This window comes from Balaenoptera acutorostrata, chromosome 7 (genome assembly GCF_949987535.1).
Source record: "Balaenoptera acutorostrata chromosome 7, mBalAcu1.1, whole genome shotgun sequence".
Taxonomy (NCBI): domain Eukaryota; kingdom Metazoa; phylum Chordata; class Mammalia; order Artiodactyla; family Balaenopteridae; genus Balaenoptera; species Balaenoptera acutorostrata.
In genome coordinates this window covers 1,762,799-1,788,887 of record NC_080070.1, presented here as the reverse complement: position 1 = coordinate 1,788,887, position 26,089 = coordinate 1,762,799, and the positions used below count along the sequence as shown (strand labels likewise).

Below are 26,089 nucleotides of genomic sequence, written 5' to 3'. Positions count from 1 at the left end.
TAATACCTCGTTGTAGTTTTGATTTGTATTTCTCTAATAATTAGCAATGTTGAGCATCTTTTCATGTGTCTCTTGGCCACTTGTATGTCCTCTTTGGAGAAATGTCTATTTAGATCTTGTGCCCATTTTTTGATTGGGCTGGGGTTTTTTTTTGATATTGAGCCTTTGTATATTAACTACTTATCGGATATATGATTTGCAAATATCTTCTCCCATTCAGTAAGCAGCCTTTTCATTTTGTTGACAGTTTCTTTCATTGTGCAAAAGATTTTTAGTTTGATGCAGTCCCATTTATTTTTGCTTTTGTTTCCCTTGCCTGAGGAGACAGATCCCAAAAACATATTGCTAAGGCTGATGTCAAAGAGCATACTGCCTGTGTTTTCTTCTAGAAGTTTTATGATTTCAGGTCTTACACTTAAATAATCTGTTTTGAATTTATTTTTGTGCATGATGTGAGAGTGGTCCAGTTTGATTCTTTTGCATATAGCTGTCCAGTTTTTACAACACCATTTATTGAAAAGGCTGTCTTTTCCCCCATTGTACATTCTTGCCTCCTCTGTCATAGATTAATTGATATAGCTGCATGGGTTAACTTCTGGGCTCTCTATTCTGTTCCATTGAGCTATGTGTCTGTTTTTGTGCCAGTACCATGCTGTTTTGATGACTGTAGCTTTGTAGTATCGTTTAAAATCAGGAAGCATTGATACCTCCAGCTTCATTCTTCCTTCTCAAAATTGTTTTGGCAATTCAGTATCTTTTGTAGTTCCACACAAATTTTAGAATTATTTGTTCTAGTTCTGTGAAAAATGTCATTGGCATTTTGATTGTACTGATTCTGTAGATTGCTTTGGGTAGTATGGTCACTTTAACAATGTTAATTCTTCCAATCCATGAACACAGTATTTCTCTTCATCTGTTGTGTTGCTTTCAATTTCTTTCATCAGTGTTTTCTGAGTACAGGTCTTTGCCTCCTTACTTAGATATATTCCTAGCTATTTTACTCTTTTTGATGCAATGGTAAATGAGATTATTTTCTTAATTTCTTTTTCTGATAGTTTGTTGTTAGTGTATAGAAATGCAACAGATTTCTGTATACTGATTGCTGTATATTAATTTTGCATCCTGCAACTTTATGGAATTCATTGATGGGGTCTAATAGTTTTTTGGTGGTGCCTGTAGGATTCTCTAAGTATAGTATCATGTCATCAGCAAACAGTGACAGTTTTACGTCTTCCTTTCTAATTTGGATTCCTTTTATTTCTTTTTCTCGTCTGACTGCTGTGGCTAGGACTTCAAATACTATGTTGAATAAAAGCAGCAGGACTGGGCATCACTGTCTTGTTCCTGATCTTACAGAAAATGCTTTCAGCTTTTCACCACTGAGTATGATGTTAGCTGTGGGCTTATCATATATGGCCTTTATTATTTTGAGGTATGTTCCCTCTATCCAGTTTGTGCAGAGCTTTTTATCATAAATGGATACTGAATTTTGTCAAAAGCTTTTTCTGCATCTATTGAGATGATCATATGATTTTTATGCTTCAAGTGTCTTAATGTGATATATAACATTGATTGATTTGCAGATACTGAACCATCCTTGCATCCCTGGAATAAATACCACTTGATTTATTTATTTATTGGTGTATGATCCTTTTAATGTACTGTTGAATTTGGTTTGCTAAGATTTTGTTGAGGATTTTTGTACATGTTCCTCAGTGCTATTGGTCTGTAATTTTTTCGTGTGATAGCTTTGTCTGGTTTTGATATCAGGGTGATAGCATGCCTTCCTTTGCAATTGTTTAGAATAGTATGCAAAGGACAGGTGTTAACTCTTCTGTAAATGTGTGGTAGAATTCATTTGTGAAGCCATCTGGTCCCGGACTTTTGTTTGCTGGGAGTTTTTATTATTGATTCTATTTCATTACTGGCTATTGGTCTGTTCATATTTTCTATTTCTTTCTGGTTCAGTCTTGGGAGACCATACATTTCTAGGAATTTGTCCATTTCTTCTAGGTTGTCCATTTTATTGGCATACAGTTGTTTTTAGTAATCTCTTATAATCCTTTGTATTTCTGTGGTATAGGTTGTAATGTCTTCTTTTTAATTTCTGATATTAATTCGGGCCCTCTCTTTTTTTCTTACCAGTCTGGATAAAGGCTTATCAATTTTGTTTACCTTTTCAAAGAACCAGCTCTTAATTTCATTGTTCTTTTTTTTTTTTTTTAGTTTCTATTTCATTTATTTCTGCTGTGATCTTTTATGATTTCTTTCCTTCTACTAACTTTGAGTTTTGTTTGTTCTTCTTTTTCTAGTTCTTTTAGGTATACAGTAAGATTCTTTATTTGAAATTTTTCTTGTTTCCTGAGGTAGGCTTTTATCACTATAAATGGCCCTCTTAGAATTGCTTTTGCTGAATCCCATAGATTTTGGATCATTGTGTTTTCATTTTCATTTGTCTACAGGTATTTTTAAATTTCTTCTTTGATTTCTTCAGTGACCCATTGGTTGTTTAGTAACATATTGTTTAGCCCCCACATGTTTGTGTTTTGGGAAGTTTTTTTTACTGTAATTGATTTCTAGTCTTATAGTATTACAGTTAGAAAAGATGCTTAATATGATTTCAATTTCCATAAATTTACCAAGACTTGTTTTGAGGCCTAGCATGTGATCTAGCATGTGCAGAATGTTCCTTGGGCACTTGAAAAGAATGTGTATTCTGCTGCTTTTGGATGGAACAGTCTGTATATATCTATTAAGTCCATTTGGACTAATGTACTTTTTAATTAAAAATACCAACACAAGAAAAAGTAACAATACTTAAAGTTTTAACTTAATAAGACATACAAATGTAAAATACTTCAAAATCTCTATTTCTAGGGAAATATATAAAAGGATACTAAGGCAGCAAATTTTAAAATACTACTAACTATAAGAAAATTTTATTTACCAAATGCTGTCATTTCACTCTCCTAGTCAAATACTGAAATGCTTATTCCCACTCGGAAGTTCATTTCTTTAAAAGATAAGTAAAATATATACCAGGTAAGAAGCTCAGTTAGTTAAACAGCAGCTAAGCATAAGGCCACATTATCTGAATTATCTGTCAATAAAATACTCTTCATAACAAACCTAGTGCAGCTCCCTGCACTAGGATTCAACTGAAAATGTTTTATGCATAATTCCTTGAATAAAGATCTTTTTGAATCCATACCTATAAAAGAACTAAGGTACAAAACAAAACCTCATTTCAAGAAAGAGCTGGTTACTCCACCTGCAATATGAGTCAAGAGAATTTACGTTTGTTAGCCCACCTGAGTCAACTTAGACTTTTAGCAAGCAGATTCATGTTCCTTAGCTAGCAAGAAGTTGAGAGAGAATTTATAAAGCTTGACACACTAGAAGGATCATTAAAGTAACTTTCTCAATAAATCATGTGTGCTGGCATATCACACAGATGGCTGACATGAATATCCATGGCTTTAATGAAAGACTGCCAAAAAGAGCACATACTTTTATTATAAAAAACAAATTTATAAATTAAGTGTTCTTTGACAAAACATTGGGATTAACACATTTCCCCCCTCTCTGGACTCCCATAATAGTTAGTATAAATTATTATCTTGACTAGATTTTTAAATTCCCTTCTCTAAACAAGGCTTTTGAAATAAATTTACCTACAGTGTCAAAAAATAAATGTGACTTAAAGAGTATGAAATAAGAAAATCTACAATCAATTTTGAATATCATTAATTTCAGGACTAATGTAAATAGGCTGTCAATTATTTTATTTATTCACAAAGAAAGGAATTCTAAAACTAATGAGAGGTTCCACTTTTGGGGGGTAACAGAAGATGATGTTAAAGGAAAGAGTTTAAATCTGACCAGTCTTACTCTGCAAATAGATTTTCATTATATTACATCAATTAGAAATATGTTTATTGACTTCAGATTCCAGCCAAAACTAAGTGAAGGAGACCAGATTTTCCCTCACACCTGAATCAATCAAAAAACTGGACCAAATATACAAAACCGTGGTATTCGAGACCCTGAACATCTAGCAATGAAGGTCAATGATGCTGAGATGAGAAACAAGCAAGGTGGGCCCTTTGTTTGTCATAGCTCCTGCCTAAAGAGGGCTTTCTGACTCAGAGTGGAAAGGAACAGGGACAGAGTCCAACCATCTCATTGAGTTGAGGTGCAGGTGGAGCTTGGGACAGCATGGTGGCTAGAGAGCTGAACAGGGTGGGAACCTGAGAGGTGTGCACAGGACGTCTTGAGTATTCAGTCGGGAACTGACCAACACGTTGCTTGTGGGAAAACAACCAACCCAGAAATGACACAGATGACAGAATGAGTATGAAGGACATTAAAACAATTATAACTATATTCCTTATATTTCAGAAGCGAGAGGAAAGCATGAACTTGTTAAGTAGAGACATAAAAGATATAAAACAGACCCAAATTTACCTTCTACAGAGAAAAATTACAATGTAAGGTATGAAAAATACATTAGATGGGATTAAAGACAGATTAGACACTGCAAAAGATGAGATTAGTAAACTTGAAGACATTTTCAACAGAAACTACTCAAAATGAAATACAGAAAGCAAAACAAAACAAAAAAACGAATGGAGCATGAGTGACTAAAAAAGAAAATGATTATGTCAATAGATACAGAAAAAGCATTTAACAAAATACAACATCCACTCCTAATAAAAACTCTAGCTAAGCAGGAAAAGAAGGGAACTTCTTCAAGCTGGTAAAAGGCATCTACAAAAACAAAGAAACAAACAAAAACTATAGCTAATACCAGTTAATGGTAAAAGTCAGAATGCTTTCCCACTATGGTGAGGAACAAGTCAAGGACATCTGCCCTCATCACACTTCTATTCAACATTGTACTGGAGGCCCTAGATAATGCAGTAGGGAAGAAAAATAAATAAAAGCATCCATATTGGAAAGGAAGAAGTAAAACTGCCTTTATTCACAGACATCATAATCATCAAAGTAGAAAATTCAATGAAACCTATAAAATAGATTTAACAGAATTACTAGAACTAATAAGTGAACTTATTAGCAAAGTTGCAAAATAAAAGATCAATATACAAAAATCAACTGTATGTCTACGTACTAGCAATGAACTATTGGAAACTGAATTTTTTTTAAAAAATACCATTCACAACAGTATCAAATGTGCAAGACCTGAACATAAAACTACAAACACTGCTGAGACAAATTAAAGAACTAAATAAGTACAGACTGTTCAAGGACTGAAAGACTCAATACTGTAAAGACATTAATCATCTCCAATTTGTTCTACAGATTAAACACAATCCAAATCAAAACCCTAGCAGACATCTGTGTGAAAAATGACAAGCTATTTTTAAAAGTCATATAGGAATGCAAAGGACTTAGAATAACTAAAACCACTCTGAAAAAAAGAACAAAGCTGAAGGACTTACACTACCTGATTTCAAGTCTCATGATCAACCCACAGTAACACAGATGGTGTAGTATTGATGTAAAGACAGAGACATCGATGGAACAAAATAGAGTTCAGAAATAGATCTGCACCCACACATACATGGACAATAGATTTCCAACAAAGCTTCAAAGGCAATTCAGTGGAAAAGAATAGATTGTTCAAGCAGTGGTGCTGGAATAATTGGTTACCAAATGCCAAAAAATAAACTTTCATTCATACCTCATACTATATATAGAAATTAACTCAAAATAGGTCATGGACCTAAGTATAAAATTTCTAGAAGAAAACATCGGAGATAATCTTTGTGATCTTGGGTTAGAGAAAGATTTACTAGGTATGACACCAAAAGCACAATCCATAAAAGAAAATTTCGTTAATTTGTTTTCATCAAATTAAGAATGTCTGTACTTTGAAAGATATTGGTAAAAGAATAAAAAGACAAGCCACTGAATGGGGAAGATATTTGCAAATCACGTATTGTGATAAAGCACTTTTAAAAAATGAGCCAAAGATCTGAATAAATATTTCATCAAAAAAATATACAGATGGCAAATGAGCACACTAGTCATCTGAGAAATTCAAGTTAAATCCACAAAAAGATACCACTACACACCTATTAGAAGGGCTAATGTTAAACTGACTGACTATACCAAGTATTGGTGAAGACGTAGAAGAACCAGAGTTTTCATACACCTGTGATGGAGATATAAAATGGTATAAGCACTTTGGAACAGTTCAGCCGTTTCTTTAAAAATGAAGTATACACCCAGGCATTCCATTTCTAGTTACTACCCAAGAGAAATGAAAGCCTAAGTCCGTACAGAGACTTGGATGTGAATGTCCATGGCAGCTTTATTTACAATAGCCAAAAGCTGTAAACAACTCAAATGCCTTTCAATGGGTGAATGGAAAAACAAATTGTGGTATATATGTACAATGGAATACTACTCAACAATAAAAAGAGAGTGAACTATTGACACATGAAACAACATTGATGAATCTTAAAATAAATACACTGAGTAAAAGAAACCAAAAAATAGTACACAGTGTATGATTTCATTTATAAAAAATTCTAGGAAATGTGAACTAATTTATAGTTATAAAAAGGTCAGTGGTTGCCTGGGGATATTGCTGGGGCAGGGGTGTGGGGGGGAGGGATGGAGACAGGTGTGAGGGAGGAACTATACAGGGCCAAAAGGAAACATTTGAGGGTGACAGACTTATCCACTATCTTGATTGCAGTAACAGGTTCACAGTTACACAAGTTATGCCAAACTTACCAAATTATATACTCTAAATATGTACAGTTTATGATATGTGACTTATACCTCAATAAAGCTGTTAAAATGCATTTATCAGGCTTCAGACTATATATCCCATATCATGCATGAATATATTAGTGTATGGCTGTGTCAACTAGATTTAATTAGAAAGTCTATATTTCTGTATTTGCTGTTGTGGTATGAGTTAAATTTTAAAGTATTTTTGAGTTCCTATTCATATTCCTGACCCTACACAGGTACTGTAAGAGTTACAAGTAAGTATGTATAACATTTATTCCCTTCATGGAATTGAGAGTCTTCCTAAGAAGATTTTCATGACATGAAATACTTCCGGCACAACTAAAAGTCTTTGTACAGTTAAGTGAAATGAAAAATTGAAAAGCACACGAGTTCCTCCATTGCACACACGTCCTAAATGCTATGTGCAGGCACCTGATACACTTGACCATTACTTCCCTTAAGGAGCTCACAGTTTTATGGAGCGAAGAGAAAAGTGAGCAGTTAGAACACAATGTGACAAGTGACATGGCAGATATACGGAGGACTGAGAAAAGTATTTTGGGGGTACACAGGAGGGAGCTTAAAGGGGGAGAAATTCAAGGAAAACTTTACCTGTGGAGTTAATGGTGAGCTGACTCTCAGATGACATGTTAGGTTATGCCAGAGAACAGGTGATGACAAAATTATTCACACAGACGAAGTAACATATTCAAAGACATAGTGGGTACACAGCAGTATTTGCTTCCCATCCCAACACAACTGGAGAGCACCCCTTTTATTCATGATGGTTCAGAATGTAAGGCTCGGAGAGGCAAGAGATGTAGTTGGACATACAGGCGGAGTTAGGCATAAATGTTCTTCTGTGCCACCTTATGGAAACAGGTAATTATTCTAATGGCCAAAGACTTTAAAGCACTGGGAGCACGGTAATGACAGGATCACATTTTCACTGTAAGAGAAAGAGGTGCTGAACTAACCCTTAGATCATGACTAAACTCTGGGTGGAGAGGAGGGTGGAGGAGACACTCCCACCTGGGATGCTATCAGTACAATAAAGGCCCCTGTTGTCTGATCCCTCTTCCTTTATCAAGTGCGTAACACTAGAGAGACAAATAAGTCAAAGACTGACTCATAGTCATAACAATATTTAGGCCTCAGGACCAAAACTACAGCTACATAAGGAACAACCATCTCTGAGAACAATCTGAAGACTAGCAGAACAGATTTTTCAACAACTAAGGATATAAAGAAAAGGCCACTTGAGATGGATGCGCAGAGACTTGGTCTAGTCAGAACCCACATCCCCCCGTGTAGCAACCCAGAGCAGGAGGGATATCATGACGGCACAGGTGCCCCCTGAGGAGCAAGGGGTCCAGGCGCCATGTCAGGCTCCCCCGCCCAGGGGACCTACACCAGGAAGATGAGCCCTCACAACGTCTGGCTTTGAAAACCAGCAGAGGCTAACCTCCAGGAGAGCCAGAGGGCTGCTGGAAGCCAAGACTCCACTCAGGAAGGGCACATGCGCCAACGTACTCGCTCTGAGTTCCAGCAGAGGCAGCAGCTTGAAAAGCAACTGGGTCATACAAGGAGACTCGTGACTAACTTTAGGGAGTGTGGAGGAGCAGGGATCTGGTAGAACTTTCTCCAGGGACAGAAGTGCTGCCATCTTTCTCTTACTCTCCTTCCACCTGGCTGGCCTGGTACTGGGAGGCACCATTTCTATCACTGTCCATGAACCTAGCTAACACCATGCGGCCCATCCTGGAATTCCCGTGAGGACCAGCCCCTCCAAAGCGGCTCCTGCCCCACCCCACCTGGCAGGCAGCCTCAGCCAGCTCTGGCGCCCCTCCAAAGCAGCTCCTGCTCCAAGGGGCACCAGTGTGCCGGTAGCAGTTGCAGTCAGCTGGCCTGGGGGCCAACCCCGCCCACCAGTGCCCCCTCAGCAATCGTGGCCCAGCCACAGCAGGGAGGTATGTGCACCCCACACAAGGGGATGCCCCTGAAGCACCTGGCTCTGGTGACTGGGGGTGGGATTCACAACTTGGCCCCATAAGACACCTATATACGGCCATTCCTTCAAGACCAGGAGATGCAGCTGATATGCCTAATACACAGAAACAAACACAAAGAGGCAAACGAGGAGACAATACCTTCCGGATGAAAGAACAAGACAAAACTCCAGAAAATGAACTAAATGAAACGGAGATATGCAATTTACCAGATAAAGAGTTCAAATGAATAGACATAAAGAGATGCTCACCAAACTTGGGAGAAGAAAGGATGAACTCAGTGAGAATTTAAAAAAAGAAATAGAAAAAAATATATACATATATATTTTTTAAAATCAGAATTGAAGAATATAATAACTGAAATGAAAAATACACTAGAGGGAATCAACAGCAGGTGAGAGGATGCAGAAGAACGGATCAGCAAACTGGAAGACTAGGTAGCAGAAATCAATCAGAAGAGCAAAAAGAAAAAAGGACTTAAAAAAAATGAAGGCAGTTTAAGGGACCTCTGAGACAACATCAAGCATGCTAACATTTGCATTATAGAGGTCCCAAAAAAAGAAGAGAGAGAAAGGGACAGGGAATCTATTTGAAGAAATCAGCCTGACAGCTTCCCTAACTAGGCAAAGGAAACAGACATCCAGGTCCAGAGATCCCAAACAAGATGAACACAAAGAGACTCACACCAAGTCACATTATTATTAAAATGTCAAAAGTTTAAGATAAAGAGAGAATCTTAAAAGCAGCAAGAGAAAAACAACTAGTTACATACAAGGGAACCCCTACAGTTCAGCTGATTTTTCAGCAGGAACTTTACAGGCCAGAAGAGATTGGTATGATATACTGAAAGGACTGAAAGGAAAAAACTTACAACCAAGAATACTCTACCCCAGGGGTCCCCATCCCCCCAGCCGTGGACCAGTACTGGCCCTCAGCCTGTTAGGAACCGGGCCACGCAGCAGCAGGAGGCGAGCGGCAGGTGAGCAAGCAAAGCTTCATCTGCCGCTCCCCAGCGCTCGCGTTACCACCTGAACCATCCCACCCCCCTCCCCCATCCATGGAAAAACTGTCTTCCACAAAACCGGTCCCTGGTGCCGAAAAGGTTGGGGACCGCTGCTCTAACCAACAAGACTATCATTCAGAATTGAAGGAGAAATAATTCCCCAAACAAGCAAAAGCTAAAAAAGTTCATCACCACTAAACTGGCTTAACAAGGGACTTCATTAAAGGGAAAAGAAAAGGCCACAACTAGAAACAAGAAAATTATGAAAGAAAAAAATCTCACTGGTAAAGGCAAACATATAGTAAAGGTAGTGGCTCAACGACCTGTAAAGCTAGTATGAAGGCTAAAAGACAAAACTGGTAAAAATCATCTGTATCTAAAATAAATGGTTAAGTGATACACAAAATAAAAAGATGTAAAATATGACATCAAAAACATAAAGTGTGATGGGGAGGGAGGGTGGGATGTAGTGCTTTTACAATGCACTCAAACTTATGCAACCGTCAACTTATAATGGACTGCTATATACATAGCAGGTTGTTACACAGGAACACCATAGTACCCACAAACATAAAACCTATGAAAGATACACAAAAACTAAAGAGAAGGGAATACAAACATAACACTAAATAAAGTCATCAAATCACAAAGGAAGAGAACAAGAGAAGAAAAGAACAAAGAAGAATTATCAAAAAACGCAGAAAACAATTAACAAAATGGTAATAAATAAATACCTATCAATAATTATTTTAAATGTAAATGAATTAAATGCTCTAATCAAAAGACATACGGTGGCTGAATGAAAAAAGACAAGACCCAAATATATGCTGCTTACTAGAAACTTACTTCAGATCTAAAGGCACACACAGGCTGAAGGTAAAGAGATGGAAAAAGATATTCGATGCAAACGGAAATGAAAGGGAAGCTAGAGTAGCAAAACACAAATTCAAAAAGATACATGCACCCCAATGTTCACTGCAGCATTGTTTACAATAGCCAAGATATGGAAGCAACCTAAGTGTCCATCTATGGATGAATGGATAAAGAACGTGTGATATATATATCTATATGTATGTGTATATATGTATATATATATATATATATACACATACATACAATGGAATATTAGTCAGCCAAAAAAACCTGAAATCTTGCCATTTGCAACACATGGATGGATCTAGAGGGTATCATGCTAAGTGAAATAAGCCAGACACAGAAACACAAATACCATATGATCTCACTTATATGTGGAATCTAAAAAACGAAACAAAATGAAAATAGGCTCATGGATACAGAGAACAAACGGTGGTTGCTAAGGGGAGGGGAGTGGGAGGGTGGGTGAAATAGGTAAAGGGGATTAAGACGCACAAACTTTCAGTTATAAAAGAAATAAGCTACAGGGACATAATATGCAGCATAGGGAATATGGCCAATAACACTGTAATAACTCTGTATGATGACAGATGGTCACTAGGCTTATCATGGGGATCAATTCATAATGTAGATAAATGTCAAATCACTATGTTGTACACCTGAAGCTAATATAATATTGTACGTCAACTATACTAAAATAATAAACAAATAAATAAATAAAAATTTAAGGAAAAATTTAGCCCTTGGGATTAGATTACCATGTCAAGGAAACAGGGAAGAGAACAAATATCAATATTTACTATCTACTGTGTAAAGATCTTTTCTTAAAAATATAATTTATTGAGATGAAATTCACATAGCATAAAATTAACTAAATAATTCAGTGCATTTACTGCATTCACAACATGTGCAACCACCATCTCTATCTAACTGCAAAACATTTCCATCAGTTGAAAGTGAAAGCCCCTACCCATTAGCAGTTTTTCCTCACTACCCCTCCCCCCAGTCCCTGGCAACCACTAATCTACTTTCTGTCTCTATGAATCTTCCTCTTCTGGACACTTCATATAAGTGGAGCCATACACTATGTGACCTTTTGGGTCTGGCTTATTTCACTCAGCACAATGTTTTGTTTTTTTTTTTTTTTTTTTAATGAGGATCTTGAATCAGACGCGTATGTTTTGATTGATTGATTGATTGATTGATTTTGGCTGTGTTGGGTCTTCGTTTCTGTGCGAGGGCTTTCTCCAGTTGTGGCAAGCGGGGGCCACTCTTCATCGCGATGCGCGGGCCTCTCTCGTTGCGGAGCACAGGCTCCAGACGCGCAGGCTCAGCAGTTGTGGCTCACGGGCCCAGCCGCTCTGCGGCATGTGGGATCTTCCCAGGCCAGGGCTCGAACCCGTGTCCCCTGCATTAGCAGGCAGATTCTCAACCACTGCACCACCAGGGAAGCCCAGCACAATGTTTTCAAGGTTCATCCACGCTGTAGCGTGTCTCAGTGCTTCATTCCTTTTTCTTTTTTTGTTTAATTTTGGTAGAACGAGCATAACATAAAATTTACCACCTTAATCATTTTTAAGTATGCAGTTCAGAAGTGTTAAGTACCTTCACACTGTTGTACAACTAACGTCCCGAACTCTTTTCATCTTGCAAAACTGAAACTCTGTTCTCACTAAAGAACAATTCTCCATTTTCCTGTCCCCCAGGCACTGGGACCCACCATTGCACTGTCTGTTTCTATGAATTAGATGACTCTAGGTACCTCATATAAGTGGAATCATACAGCATCTGTCTTTTTGTGACTGACTTATTTCACTTAGGCATCATTCCTTTTTACAGCTGAATGATATTACATTGTATGTATGAACCACGATTTATTTATCCATTCATCTGTCAATGGATGCTTGCGTTGTTTCTAACTTTGCCTATTATGTAAGGGTCTTTTAAAATAATACAACTAGCATACTTGGTCAAAAAAGCTTGGAACATGGAAATAAAGGTAACCAGGATGAAAGGAGGATGCCTAGAATATCCTGGTTCACCTATTCTGAGACAGTCCACATTCAACATGGTGGCATCCAATGACATCACAAATATTTATTAACTAGGGACTGTGAGGGATAAAAAGACGCATAAAATTTGGTCTTGCCCTTTAAGAAATGTAAAGTCCCTTGAGAAAGTCAATTCGCATAGGTACGTATACCACAAGGCTGAAACAAGAATCTGGTACACCTTCACATACGACAGAGGATGCAACCTGGCCTAAGAGGGTGGAAGGACTTGCACAGGCAGAGAAAGGTTGAGACCGTGGGAACAGTGTGAACCAATGTGGGCCTGGAGATGGAAAAGTGCATTTGCAAATATCACATCAACTTTAGTCATGACTATTTACATGCTACAAACTCATTTTGTCCTAAGGTGAAGCAATTTAACTCAGTAGTCCAGATGAACTAGCATATGTGAATTTTAATACAAATTAAAATTAAATGAATGGTAATTATAATCATAGCCCAAGAACAAACTTGAAGTGCTAATTTTAAAACAAGTGTAAGTTTAAGACCTCCAATGATGGTAACTGCCTACTCTCTTCCTGGAGAAAATCTCCTGAGATGGGGCCTCCAGAGTATCTCTCAATATCACATCCTCATTTGGAAAATTAAATACTTCCCTGGTTCTTTTGCTTTGGTTTCACTTCTTACTCTACCCTCCTCAAAGAAAAGAACACCTGTTTAGAATCCACTTCATGAACATTCCCTCACAATGAAATATTAAAATAAAATCATATACTCAGCTCTCTGCTTTGATGCTAAACAAGTCTGATTCTTTGCACTTTTTTTTACAAGGGAAATGGGAAGGCAGGGGTGAATGTGAGAAATATTAACAAGATGAAAATGAGGAGTGCCATTAGGTATTGGTACAGGAAGGTGGAGGCATCTAATAAACTCCCCAGTTTCTGGTTTGGCATACTGAATAGAAAGTGCCCAAGGATGGAAGTACAAGGGAGGGAGAAAAGGAGAGAGGAGGGAACGAGGGAAAGATGGAGGGAAGGAAGGAGGGACACTCACACAGACACACACACACGTGCACGCACGTAGGGGTCGCACAGGGGAAATGACCAATGTGAGATGGCTGCGGGACAACACGTGGAGTACAGAGGCAGGGTTATCTGCTCCTAGCTCAGGGGTGGGTGGTGGGTTAGACGTGCGCATCTGGGGACAAGTGTGTGGATGAAGCGGAGGAGCAGTAAAAGAGACAGCTAAAGAATAGCCAGAGAAGGAGAAGGAGAAAAAAGAGGAGTGGTGCCCATATATTAAGAAAGAAGACCTCTGTGAAGCGGGGTTACAAACAGCAAGTGCTACTGAGCAATTAAGATGAAAACAAAATGCACACGACTGGGCAACCAGGAGGTCACTGGTGACCTGAGCAGGAAGAGATAATTAAGTATTCTGGGTTGAAATTCATTTTCAGCTGACTGAATTCTGATGGAGGAAGTGAGTTCAAAACCTCTTCCTCTTTTAACTCCTACTGATGGCACAACAAAGCTAGACGTCAAAGAAGAAACAAGAACGCCCATCAGAAACTAAGTAACACCCAGGTGACAGTTATAAATTTCCTACAGAGTGCACTGTGTGTGTGCGTGCACATGCACACGCGCGAGTGTGTGTGTGTGTGTGTACACACAGAAAAAGATTTTAAAAGCTACATATCAAATTGATTCCTGGAAACTCTAAAGAAAGGACTGGTATTAAAAGTGGTGGTCGGTAGGACCTTCAAGATGGCAGAGGAGTAAGACATGGAGATCACCTTCCTCCCCAAATACATCAAAAATACATCTACATGTGGAACAACTCCTACAGAACACCTACTGAATGCTGGCAGAAGACCTCAGACATCCCAAAAGGGTCTTCGTGGTCCGGCTGGCTGTCAGGCCTGAGCCTCTGAGGTGGGAGAGCCGAGTTCAGGACACTGGACCACCAGAGACCTCCCAGCCCCACGTAATATGAATCAGCGACAGCTCCCCAAAGATCTCTGTCTCAACACTAAGACCCAGCTCCACTCAACGACCAGCAAACTCCAGTGCTGGACAACCCAGGCCAAACAACTAGCAAGACAGGAACACAACCCCACCCATTAGCAGACAGGCTGCCTAAAATCATAAAAAGTTCACAGACCCCCCAAAACACACCACCAGACGCAATCCTGCCCGCCAGAAAGACAAGATCCAGCCTCATCCACCAGAACACAGGCACCAGTCCCCTCCAACAGGAAGCCTACACAACCCACTGAACCAACCTTACCCACTGGGGGAAGACACCAAAAACAACAGGAACTATGAACCTGCAGCCTGCAAAAAGGAGACCCCAAACACAGTTAAGTTAAACAAAATGAGAAGACAGAGAAATACACAGCAGATGAAGGAGCAAAGTAAAAACCCACCAGACCAAACAAATGAAGAGGAACTAGGCAGTCTACCTGAAAAAGAATTCAGAGTAATGATAGTAAAGATGATCCAAAAACTTGGAAACAGAATGGAGAAAATACAAGAAATGCTGAACAAGGACTTAGAAGAACTAAAGAGCAAACAAACAATGATGAACAACACAATAAATGAAATTAAAAATTCTCTAGAAGGAATCAATAGCAAAATAACTGAGGCAGAAGAACGGACTAGTGACGTGGAAGATAAAACAGTGGAAATAACTACCGCAGAGCAGAATAAAGAAAAAAGAATGAAAAGAACTGAGGACAATCTCAGAGATCTCGGGGACAACATTAAACGCACCAACATTCGAATTACAGGGGTCCCAGAAGAAGAAGAGAAAAAGAAAGGGACTGAGAAAATATTTGAAGAGATTATAGTTGAAAACTTCCCTAATATGGGAAAGGAAATAATCAAGTCCAGGAAGTGCAGAGAGTCCCATACAGGATAAATCCAAGGAGAAACACGCCAAGACACATATTAATCAAACTATCAAAAATTAAATACAAAGAAAATATATTAAAAGCAGCAAGGGAAAAACAACAAATAACATACAAGGGAATCCCCATAAGGTTAACAGCTGATCTTTCAGCAGAAACTCTGCAAGCCAAAGGGAGTGACAGGACATATTCAAAGTGATGAAAGGGAAAAACATACAACCAAGATTACTCTACCCAGCAAGGATCTCATTCAGATTCAATGGAGAAATTAAAATCTTTACAGACAAGCAAAAGCTAAGAGAATTCAGCACCACCAAACCAGTTTTACAACAAATGCTAAGGGAGCTTCTCTAGGCAGAAAACACAAGAGAAAGAAAAGACCTACAATAACAAACCCAAAACAATTAAGAAAATGGTAATAGGAACATACACATCGATAACTACCTCAAATGTAAATGGATTCAATGCTCCAACCAAAAGACATAGACTGGCTGAATGGATACAAAAACAAGACCCATATATATGCTGTCTACAAGAGACCCACTTCAGACCTAGGGACACATACAGACTGAAAGTGAGGGAATGGAAAAAGATATTCCATGCAAATGGAAATCAAAAGAAAGCTGGAGTGGCAATTCTCATATCAGATAAAATAGACTTTAAAATAAAGACTATTACAAGAGACAAAGAAGGACACTACATAATGATCAAGGGATCAATCCAAGAAGAAGATATAACAATTGTAAATATTTATGCACCCAACATAGCAGCACCTCAATACATAAGGCAAATGCTAATAGCCATAAAAGGGGAAATTGACAGTAACACAATCATAATAGGGGACTTTAACACCCCACTTTCACCAATGGACAGATCATCCAAAATGAAAATAAATAAGAAAATTCAAGCTTTAAATGAACCATTAAACAAGATGGACTTAACTGATATCTATAGGACAGTCCATCCACAAACAACAGCATACACTTTCTTCTCAAGTGCTCATGGAACATTCTCCAGGATAGAGCATATCTTGGGTCACAAATCAAGCCTTGGTAAATTTAAGAAAATTGAAATTGTATCAAGTATCTTTCCTTACCACAACGCTATGAGACTGCATATCAATTACAGGGAAAAAAACTGTAAAAAGTACAAACACATGGAGGCTAAACAATACGTAACTAAATAACCAAGAGATCACTGAAGAAATCAAAGAAGAAATCAAAAAATACCTAGAAACAAATGACAATGAAAACATGATGACCCAAAACCTACGGGATGCAGTAAAAGCAGTTCTAAGAGGGAAGTTTATATCAATACAATCCTACCTCAAGAAACAAGAAATATCTCAAATAAACAACCTAACCTTACACCTAAAGCAATTAGAGAAAGAACAACAACAAAAAAAACCCCAGGGCTTCCCTGGTGGCGCAGTGGTTGAGAATCTGCCTGCCAATGCAGGGGACACAGGTTCGAGCCCTGGTCTGGGAAGATCCCACATGCCGCAGAGCAACTGGGCCCGTGAGCCACAGCTACTGAGCCTGCGCGTCTGGAGCCTGTGCTCCGCAACAAGAGAGGCCGTGACAGCGAGAGGCCCGCGCACCGTGATGAAGAGTGGCCCCCGCTCGCCGCAACTAGAGAAAACCCTCGCACAGAAACGAAGACCCAGCACAGCCAAAAATAAATAAATAAATAAATAAAAATTAAAAAAAAAAAAACAAAAAAAAAACCCCCAAAGTTAGCAGAAGGAAAGAAATCATAAAGATCAGATCAGAAATAAATGAAAAAGAAATGAAGGAAACGATAGCAAAGATCAATAAAACTAAAAGCTGGTTCTTTGAGAAGATAAACAAAACTGATAAACCATTAGCCAGACTCATCAAGAAAAAAAGGGAGAGGACTCAAATCAACAGAATTAAAAATGAAAAAGGAGAAGTAACAACTGACACTGCAGAAATACAAAGGATCATGAGAGATTACTACAAGCAACTATATGCCAATAAAATGGACAACCTAGAAGAAATGGACAAATTCTTAGAAAAGCACAACCTTCCAAGACTGAACCAGGAAGAAATAGAAAATATAAACAGATCAATCACAAGCACTGAAACTGAAACTGTGATTAAAAATCTTCCAACAGTGACTTCCCTGGTGGCACAGTGATTAAGAATCCACCTGCCAATGCAGGGGACATGGGTTCGAGCCCTGGTCTGGGAAGATCCCACATGCCGCGGAGCAACTAAGCCCGTGTACCACAACTACTGAGCCTGTGCTCTAGAGCCAACGAGCCACAACTACTGAGCCTATGTGTTGCAACTACTGAAGCCTGCAAGCATAGAGCCCATGCTCCGCGACAAGAGAAGCCACTGCAGTGAGAAGCCCGTGCACCGCAACAAAGAGTAGCTCCCACTCGCCGCAACCAGAGAAAGCTCGTGCGCAGCAGTGAAGACCCAAGACAGCCAAAAATAAAATAAATAAATAAATTTATTAAAAAAAAAAATCTTCCAACAAACAAAAGCCCAGGACCAGATGGCTTCACAGGCGAATTCTATCAAACATTTAGAGAAGAGCTAATGCCTATCCTTTTCAAACTCTTCCAAAATATAGCAGAGGGAGGAACAACCCCAAACTCATTCTACGAGTCTACCTACCATCACCCTGATACCAAAACCAGACAAAGATGTCACAAAAAAAGAAAACTACAGGCCAATATCACTGATGAACACAGATGCAAAAATCCTCAACAAAATACTAGCAAACAGAATCCAACAGCACATTAAAAGGATCATACACCATGATCAAGTGGGGTTTATCCCAGGAATGCAAGGATTCTTCCATATACGCAAATCAATCAATGTGATACACCATATTAACAAATCCAAGGATAAAAACCATATAATCATCTCAACAGATGCAGAAAAAGCTTTTGACAAAATTCAACATCCATTTGTAATAAAATCCCTCCAGGAAGTAGGCATAGAGGGAACTTACCTCAACATAATAAAGGCCATATATGACAAACCCACAGCCAACATCGTTCTCAATGGTGAAAAACTGAAACCATTTCCTGTAAGATCAGGAACAAGACAAGAATGCCCACTCTCACCACTATTATTCAACATAGTTATGAAAGTTTTAGCCACAGCAATCAGAGAAGAAAAAGAAATAAAAGGAATCCAAATCGGAAAAGAAGAAGTAAAACTGTCACTGTTTGCAGATGACATGATACTATACATCGAGAATCCTAAAGATGCTACCAGAAAAATACTAGTGCTAATCAATGAATTTGGTAAAGTAGCAGGATACAAAATTAATGCACAGAAATCTCTTGCATTCCTATACACTAATGATGAAAAATCTGAAAGAGAAATTAAGGAAACACTCCCAGTTACCATTGCAACAAAAACAATAAAATACCTAGGAATAAACCTACCTAGGGAGACAAAAGACCTGTATGCAGAAAACTTTAAGACACTGATGAAAGAAATTAAAGACGATACAAACAGATGGAGAGATATACCATATTCTTGAATTGGAGGAATCAATATTGTGAAAATGACTCTACTACCCAAAGCAATCAACAGATTCAGTGCAATCCCTATCAACCTACCCATGGCATTTTTCACAGAACTAGAACCAAAAATTTCACAATTTGTATGGAAACATGAAAGACCCCGAATAGCCAAAGCAATCTTGAGAAAGAAAAATGTAGCTGGAGGAATCAGGCTCCCTGACTTCAGACTATACTACAAAGCTACAGTCATTAAGACAGTATGGTAGTGGCACAAAAGCAGAAATATAGAATAATGGAGCAGGATAGAAAGCCCAGAGAGAAACCCACGCACATATGGTCACCTTATCTTTGATAAAGGAGGCAAGAATACACAATGGAGAAAAGACAGCCTCTTCAATAAGTGGTGCTGGGAAAACTGGACAGCTACATGTAAAAGAATGAAATTAGAACACTCCCTGACACCATACACAAAAATAAACTCAAAATGGATTAAAGACCTATATGTGAGGCTAGACACTATAAAACTCTTAGAGGAAAACATAAGCAGAACACTCTATGACATAAATCACAGCAAGATCCTTTCTGACCCACCTCCTATAGGAAAGGAAATAAAAACAAAAATGAACAAATGGGCCCTAATGAAACTTAAAAGCTTTTGCACAGCAAAGGAAACCATAAACACGACGAAAAGACAACCCTCAGAATGGGAGGGAATATTTGCAAATGAAGTGACTGACAAAGGATTAATCTCTAAATATACAAGCAGCTCATGCAGCTCAATATCACAAAAACAAAAAACACAATCCAAAAATGGGCAGAAGACCTAAATAGACATTTCTCTAAAGAAGATATACAGATTGCCAACAAACACATGAAAGGATGCTCAACATCACTAATCATTAGAGAAATGCAAATCAAAACTACAATGAGGTATCATCTCACACCAGTCAGAATGGCCCTCAACAAAATATCTACAAACAATAAATGCTGGAGAGGGTGTGGAGAAAAGGGAACCAACCCTCTTGCACTGTTGGTGGGAATGTAAATTGATACAGCCACTATGGAGAACAGCATGCAGGTTCCTTAAAAAACTAAAAATAGAACTTCCATACGACCCAGCAATCCCAGTACCAGGCATATACCCTGAGAAAACCATAATTCAAAAAGTCATGTACCACAGTGTTCATTGCAGCACTATTTACAATAGCCAGGACATGGAAGCAACCTAAGTGTCCATGACAGATGAATGGATAAAGAAGATGTGGCACATATATACAATGGAATATTACTCAGCCATAAAAAGGAACGAAACTGAGTTATTTGTAGTGAGGTGGATGGACCCAGAGTCTGTCATACAGAGTGAAGTAAGTCAGAAAGAGAAAAACAAATACCGTAAACTAACAGATATATATGGAATCTAAAAAAAAAATGGTTCTGATGAACCTAGGGGCAGGACAGGAATAAAGATGCAGATATAGAGAATGGACTTGAGGACATGGGGAGGGGGAAGGGTAAGCTGGGACGAAGTGAGAGAGTGGCATGGACATATATACACTACCAAATGTAGAATAGATAGCTAGTGGGAAGCAGCCACATAGCACAGGGAGATCAGCTCGGTGTTTTGTGACCACCTAGAGGGGTGGGATAGGGAGGGTGGGAGGCAGACGCAAGAGGGAGGGGATATGGGGATATATGTATACGTATATGTATAGCTGATTCACTTCGTTATATAGCAGAAACTAAGACAACATTATAAAGCAATTATACTCCAATAAAGATGTTAAATAAATAAATAAATAAAAATAAAAGTGGTGGTCAAGGGGGCTTCCCTGGTGGCGCAGTGGTTGAGAATCTGCCTGCTAATGCAGGGTACACTGGTTCGCGCTCTGGTCTGAGAAGATCCCACATGCCGCGGAGCAACTAGGCCCGTGAGCCACAACTACTGAGCCTGCGCGTCTGGAGCCTGTGCTCCGCAATAAGAGAGGCCGCGATAGTGAGAGGCCCTCGCACCACGATGAAGAGTGGCCCCCGCTTGCCGCAACTAGAGAAAGCCCTCGCACAGAAACGAAGACCCAACACAGCCAAAAATAAATAAATAAGTAAATATTTAAAATAGTGTGGGGGGAAAAAAAAAAGTGGCGGTCAAAAGGAATTTGAGCCTGATCTGTTTTTAATATTCCTCATAAGAAGTTATTCATGTACATACTTAAAAATTAATTTAAAAATAAAATTTCCTATAAATAAGGAGATAATCTGTTCATCAGTCTCAGAGTTGGCCATGTATAGGTGTACTATTAAGTATTCTCAGCCAGGTTGGGGGTCTTGATTCTTAGTGGAAATTAGACCCTTACTGTAGTTTACGTTCTAGTTTTCATTGTAACATTTTAATTCTTAACATTTAAAAAATTACATCTTAAGGCTCCCTCCAACTAAATAATCCTAACTGGAATTAATTTCATATGAAAAATATTTTATAACAAATCAAAACTTAAGGGAGTTGAACGTATGTCAACAGATGGCTAAGTTATTTAGAATATGTGGCCAACACGATACTTCCTCAGGCAAGAAGGACTATGTGCTCTGAAACAAGAACAGCAACAGAAGGACACGACAAGTGGACACTGGGAACGGGGGTGTTGAGGGAGTGAGCATTAGTGACTCTCTGACTTCTTTCAGACATTTGACACAGAATACTTTTCCTTTATAATTAAAAATCCTAACTAGATATACAAATTTATTGGTCAGGTATAAGAACATTAGTAATCAATCAAAAGTTAATTTTACCACTCATTTATTACTCTCTGCAATATAACAGAATATAATTAAGTCATACACAATTTTTTTGCGGAGAAATTTTCAATACAGGGTTTAGAATTATTTTTACATCAAAGCCATAATTAGGAATATATATTAAGATTTATACTTCAATTTCACATTTGTCATGTCTAAGCATCATTTATTTCTGATTCACACTGGAGAGGGAAAGCTCAGGGTAAAGATTACTAGTGTATTTACAAACCCAAATAAAGACCTCTCCCGTAAAGGACCAGTTTTTAAACATAGTCCCTTCATCAAGGAACAAAAGAGAATAATACACTTTAAATCCTGCAAGATGATGGACTATATGGGACCCAAATGAGAAATACATGGAAATACTAAAAATAGATCCAAGCTGATTTGAAAGGTTAAGTGTTTTTTGTTTTAAGTGTATTAAAAAAAATCTGCTTTTGGGCCTTGAATAACTTAAAATTTACAGAAAGAATTTCAGGATGAAAATACAACTAACTATAAAAATAACTTCAAAATGGAAATTAGTAAAAGTATTACGAAGTCTATTGGTTGCATCTGAGAAAATTTTTCCTGTTAAAGGAGATTTCAAATAAAGAATAATGTAAAAACTGTCAATCTCTCAGTTGTTTCTTGATTAAGCATAACCAAGAACATGTCAGCAATCTCGCAAAATCTATTCTCACAAAATTCACTGCTGCCTTTAAAATATTTTGTTATAGCAAAGTCTGGGCCTCTATAGATAATTTATTAGGTTTGAGCCTGTTCTATTTTCACTTTGTGAACCATCTCCTCTAATCACCTTGAGAGTCTATTATACCAAAGAGTAAACTGATTGCTAAAAATAAGGACATCATATCCCTCAAAATGTTGGATTTTTCAAAACTGAACACTAAACAGGCAGCAAAACAACGTTTTGGAAAGCATATCCACTGACATGGCATCAGTTTTAAAAGGTTTTAAAGATTTCAAATAAAAAGTGTTACGCACAGATTCTTTGTGTTTCCAATGGACAACAAAACTATCATCGATATTAATTGTATTTGGCTAAAAATACATAGCCAAAATGCTCCTCACAACCTAATTCTTTGTGGCAAGTGATATGCTTGTAAAATCTACTTAGTGGTAATTTTTTAATTAGTATAAAATCTTCCATATTTAAATATAAGAAGCTATTTCAGAGGAATTCTGTAATAAATCTGTCATATCACACCAGGCATTCAAGTCTAAAGCTATAGTTTATACCAATGATGCAGCAATAGCAGTTGGCAAATTAAATTTTTTAAAAAACATTTTCATTTTTGAAGCAAAAATATCACCAAATTAATCATTTTATACACAGGATTCAATACACTTGCAATTTACAATTAAAGTTATAATCATCACTAAAAATTACTAAAGTAAGAGAAAAACTGCACTTATACAGATAAATTATAATTTTCCTTGCTCCTTCATTTCTCATTTAACTGAGAACGCCGGCTGAATTCACAGGAGCAAAGGAGAGCACCCTAAGGGTCAGGACTTCCTTGTGAGAGGCAATGAGAAAGAGTGAAAAATTTCACAGCTTGGAATTTGGTTGTTAAATACATCCTCTATTCTAGTCTTATAAGCTTTTCAGCTAGTAAATCAAAATCCCGTTATACACTAAGATAATATTCATGACAATTCTCTATATTTTATCTTCTTAAAATCAAAGACTCAATTCTAAAGGGTTAATAGAGGCATTACAAAGTAACTCTCTAGTTTGCATTTCCCATAATACTAAAATAAAGCTTTTTCTTTTAGTCTAGAAATTTGCTTTTTTAATACTGTGAAAAGCCTCTATGAATCTGTTTAACGTATTTATTTCTTTTCATCTATTCAGTGCCACTGGGCATAACATGTAGTGCAGTGCGTGTTGATATTTTGCAAAGCACCACATGACTCACTGTACCCTAATGCACTCCATTAATCCTGTTTGGACAGCTGGGTCCAGGCATTTGTTAGCTGCATTTTAATTGTTCCATCTTTCTTTTTCTTCTTTTTATTTATCTCTATGGCAAACTACTCAGGAATTTAATTTGTTGATCTTCAAAAAGCACATTTTGCCATTAATTTGTTTTCTTTGTATTAAAACTGTACTCAGCACGTAATTTTCTTCCATAAAATCCATATATTACTATTAACAATTAATCTTAAATAACAGAGCACAGTGAATTTCATAAATGATAAAATGGTAGGTTGGCTACAATATCACAGAAATTATTTGTTGGACTGCCATAATACAAACGATCACAGTTAGCTACAAATCAAGTTACTAAAGTGTATATTTATGGCATTTTCAAGATTAGCACACCATAAGCAGATGTCAAAACGATAACAAGTCCTATAATGCAAACACAAAAGAAATAAGACCTCTAAGTAAATGAGCTTTGTATTAGTCTGTGGAATGGCGGTCCCTTCTACATTTACATTTAGATTTCACTTGTATTAAAACATGAACTTCTCTGTAAGCATTATGAAGATGACCACAAAGCTTATACCCTTCCTGGCACAGCCTGCATCCCCGACAGCTGTGGGCCTTGAATAAATAATGGAGGCCACGTAAGCGCTAAAACAAAAGCAATTCAAAGTTACTTGCAATCTTTGTCATAAGCATGTTGCTAAGGTTGAATAATGGGATTTTCCTAATCATTTGTGAACACTCAAGTCAAAATCTAAGTCTAGAAAACGGAACAGAACTGCCTAGTGGAAATTTTTGTCTGAAATAATATTTAGCCAAGAACTGAGAATACAGTCTGCAACAGTGCTTTATAAAAGATAAGAACACCAAACGAAGGAAGATTTATTCAACTATTTCAATGACAAAGTGGAAATATTTTACTTTTAAATGATGACCAAAATTCTCTGTGAATTGAAAAATTAAGAAAACTACATAAATCACAAGCCAGTAAAAAGCTGAAGAACTAAAGGATGACCTTTAAATCAGTGCGTGCTCTCCTAGATCTTACTGCTTTCAAGTCTATTCCCGGGACATAAAGCAGCTTAAAATAAGTGTTACACATTCTCAATTTTTTAAACCACATACTAAATTACACATTTTTAAAAACATTTCACGTAGAAAAAATTAGTTTAGTATTTTCTAGACATTAAATATTGTTTTTTTTTAAAAAATCACAGTTTCCTCACTAGAGGACTCCAAAACTTAGTCAATGAAAAAAATAAAGTCTATTGTTTGGACAAGGACTATTTCTAAGTACTTGAAAAAATAAGTGGTCTTTATTTGATAAAAGTGCTTATTTTGGTACAGCTCTGTATATAAATGAATTACAGAAGTAAAAGCATAAAATAATGTGGGAGGGAATAATATATTTCAAAGAGTGATCTCTTTGAAAAACAGTTTAGAAACTAGAAGTTTAGCAAGAAGTTTGATACTTGAAAAGCTACTGACTTTAAATGAAAAGTTCTCATTTAAACTTACCCAGTGTTCTTGACATAACAGGCAGTGCGGAGCTCAAGACCAAGATTGACACACAATTCCCAATGATCTGTTATGAGAAATCAGAAAGAATATTGGGCAGTTACACAGTATACGGATAAATAAAATCCATTCACATTCTGGCAAGTTACTGGACATTTCAGTTACCTACTGTACTTTGCTAACTTCTGAATGATACTATTCAATATAGAAAATAAAGAGAACAGAAACTTTTCTACAAACATTTAAAGTTCTATCTGTGAGTTCTAGAAGATATTTACAGTACCTGACACAAATATAAAGTTATAGAACACTTAAATTACTTCACACCTCGGACAACGCATTTTACATTATTGACTGAGGTTGCTGATTTCAAAAAGGTTTGCCTAACAAGTAAAAAGTAATTAATATTTTTAATACTTCTGACTCTACTTTTAAAGCCAAGACTACTGCTCAAGATAGATAATATCTACTTCTAATATGTTTAACTATTATAAGATTTAATACCAAAAAGCTAGAAATCCAAAACACCTAAATTCTAGTAATTTTCAATATATCCTATACTTACTCTTTCATATTAAGTAAGAGATGCTGAAAATACTACTTAGTACTTATGATTACTTAAACTAGATGCTAAGTATCTCAAGAAGTCATAGCATTTTAGATAAAGATATATAAAAATAACTTCTCCCCTTCAGAATAAGCTGAAAATATGGAATATATAATAAAAAAGAAAAGAAGCCAGCAGCTCTTGTTATTCT

The 26,089-nt window shown here is 37.3% G+C and overlaps 1 protein-coding gene across 10 annotated transcripts in view; it reads right to left on the bottom strand.

Annotated features, from left to right (window-relative positions):
- Nucleotides 1-26,089, bottom strand: part of LMBR1 (limb development membrane protein 1) — a 163,716-nt gene that overhangs the window by 31,162 nt on the left and 106,465 nt on the right. For 9 of the 10 annotated variants that reach the window (XM_057549899.1, XM_057549889.1, XM_057549890.1 and 6 more), the window contains one exon: nucleotides 25,332-25,398. In XM_057549899.1, coding sequence (XP_057405882.1) covers nucleotides 25,332-25,398 — 67 coding nt within the window. Of the gene's footprint in view, nucleotides 1-23,299; nucleotides 24,462-25,331; nucleotides 25,399-26,089 lie in introns of those variants that run through there. The other variant, XM_057549895.1, reaches the window with a different exon arrangement.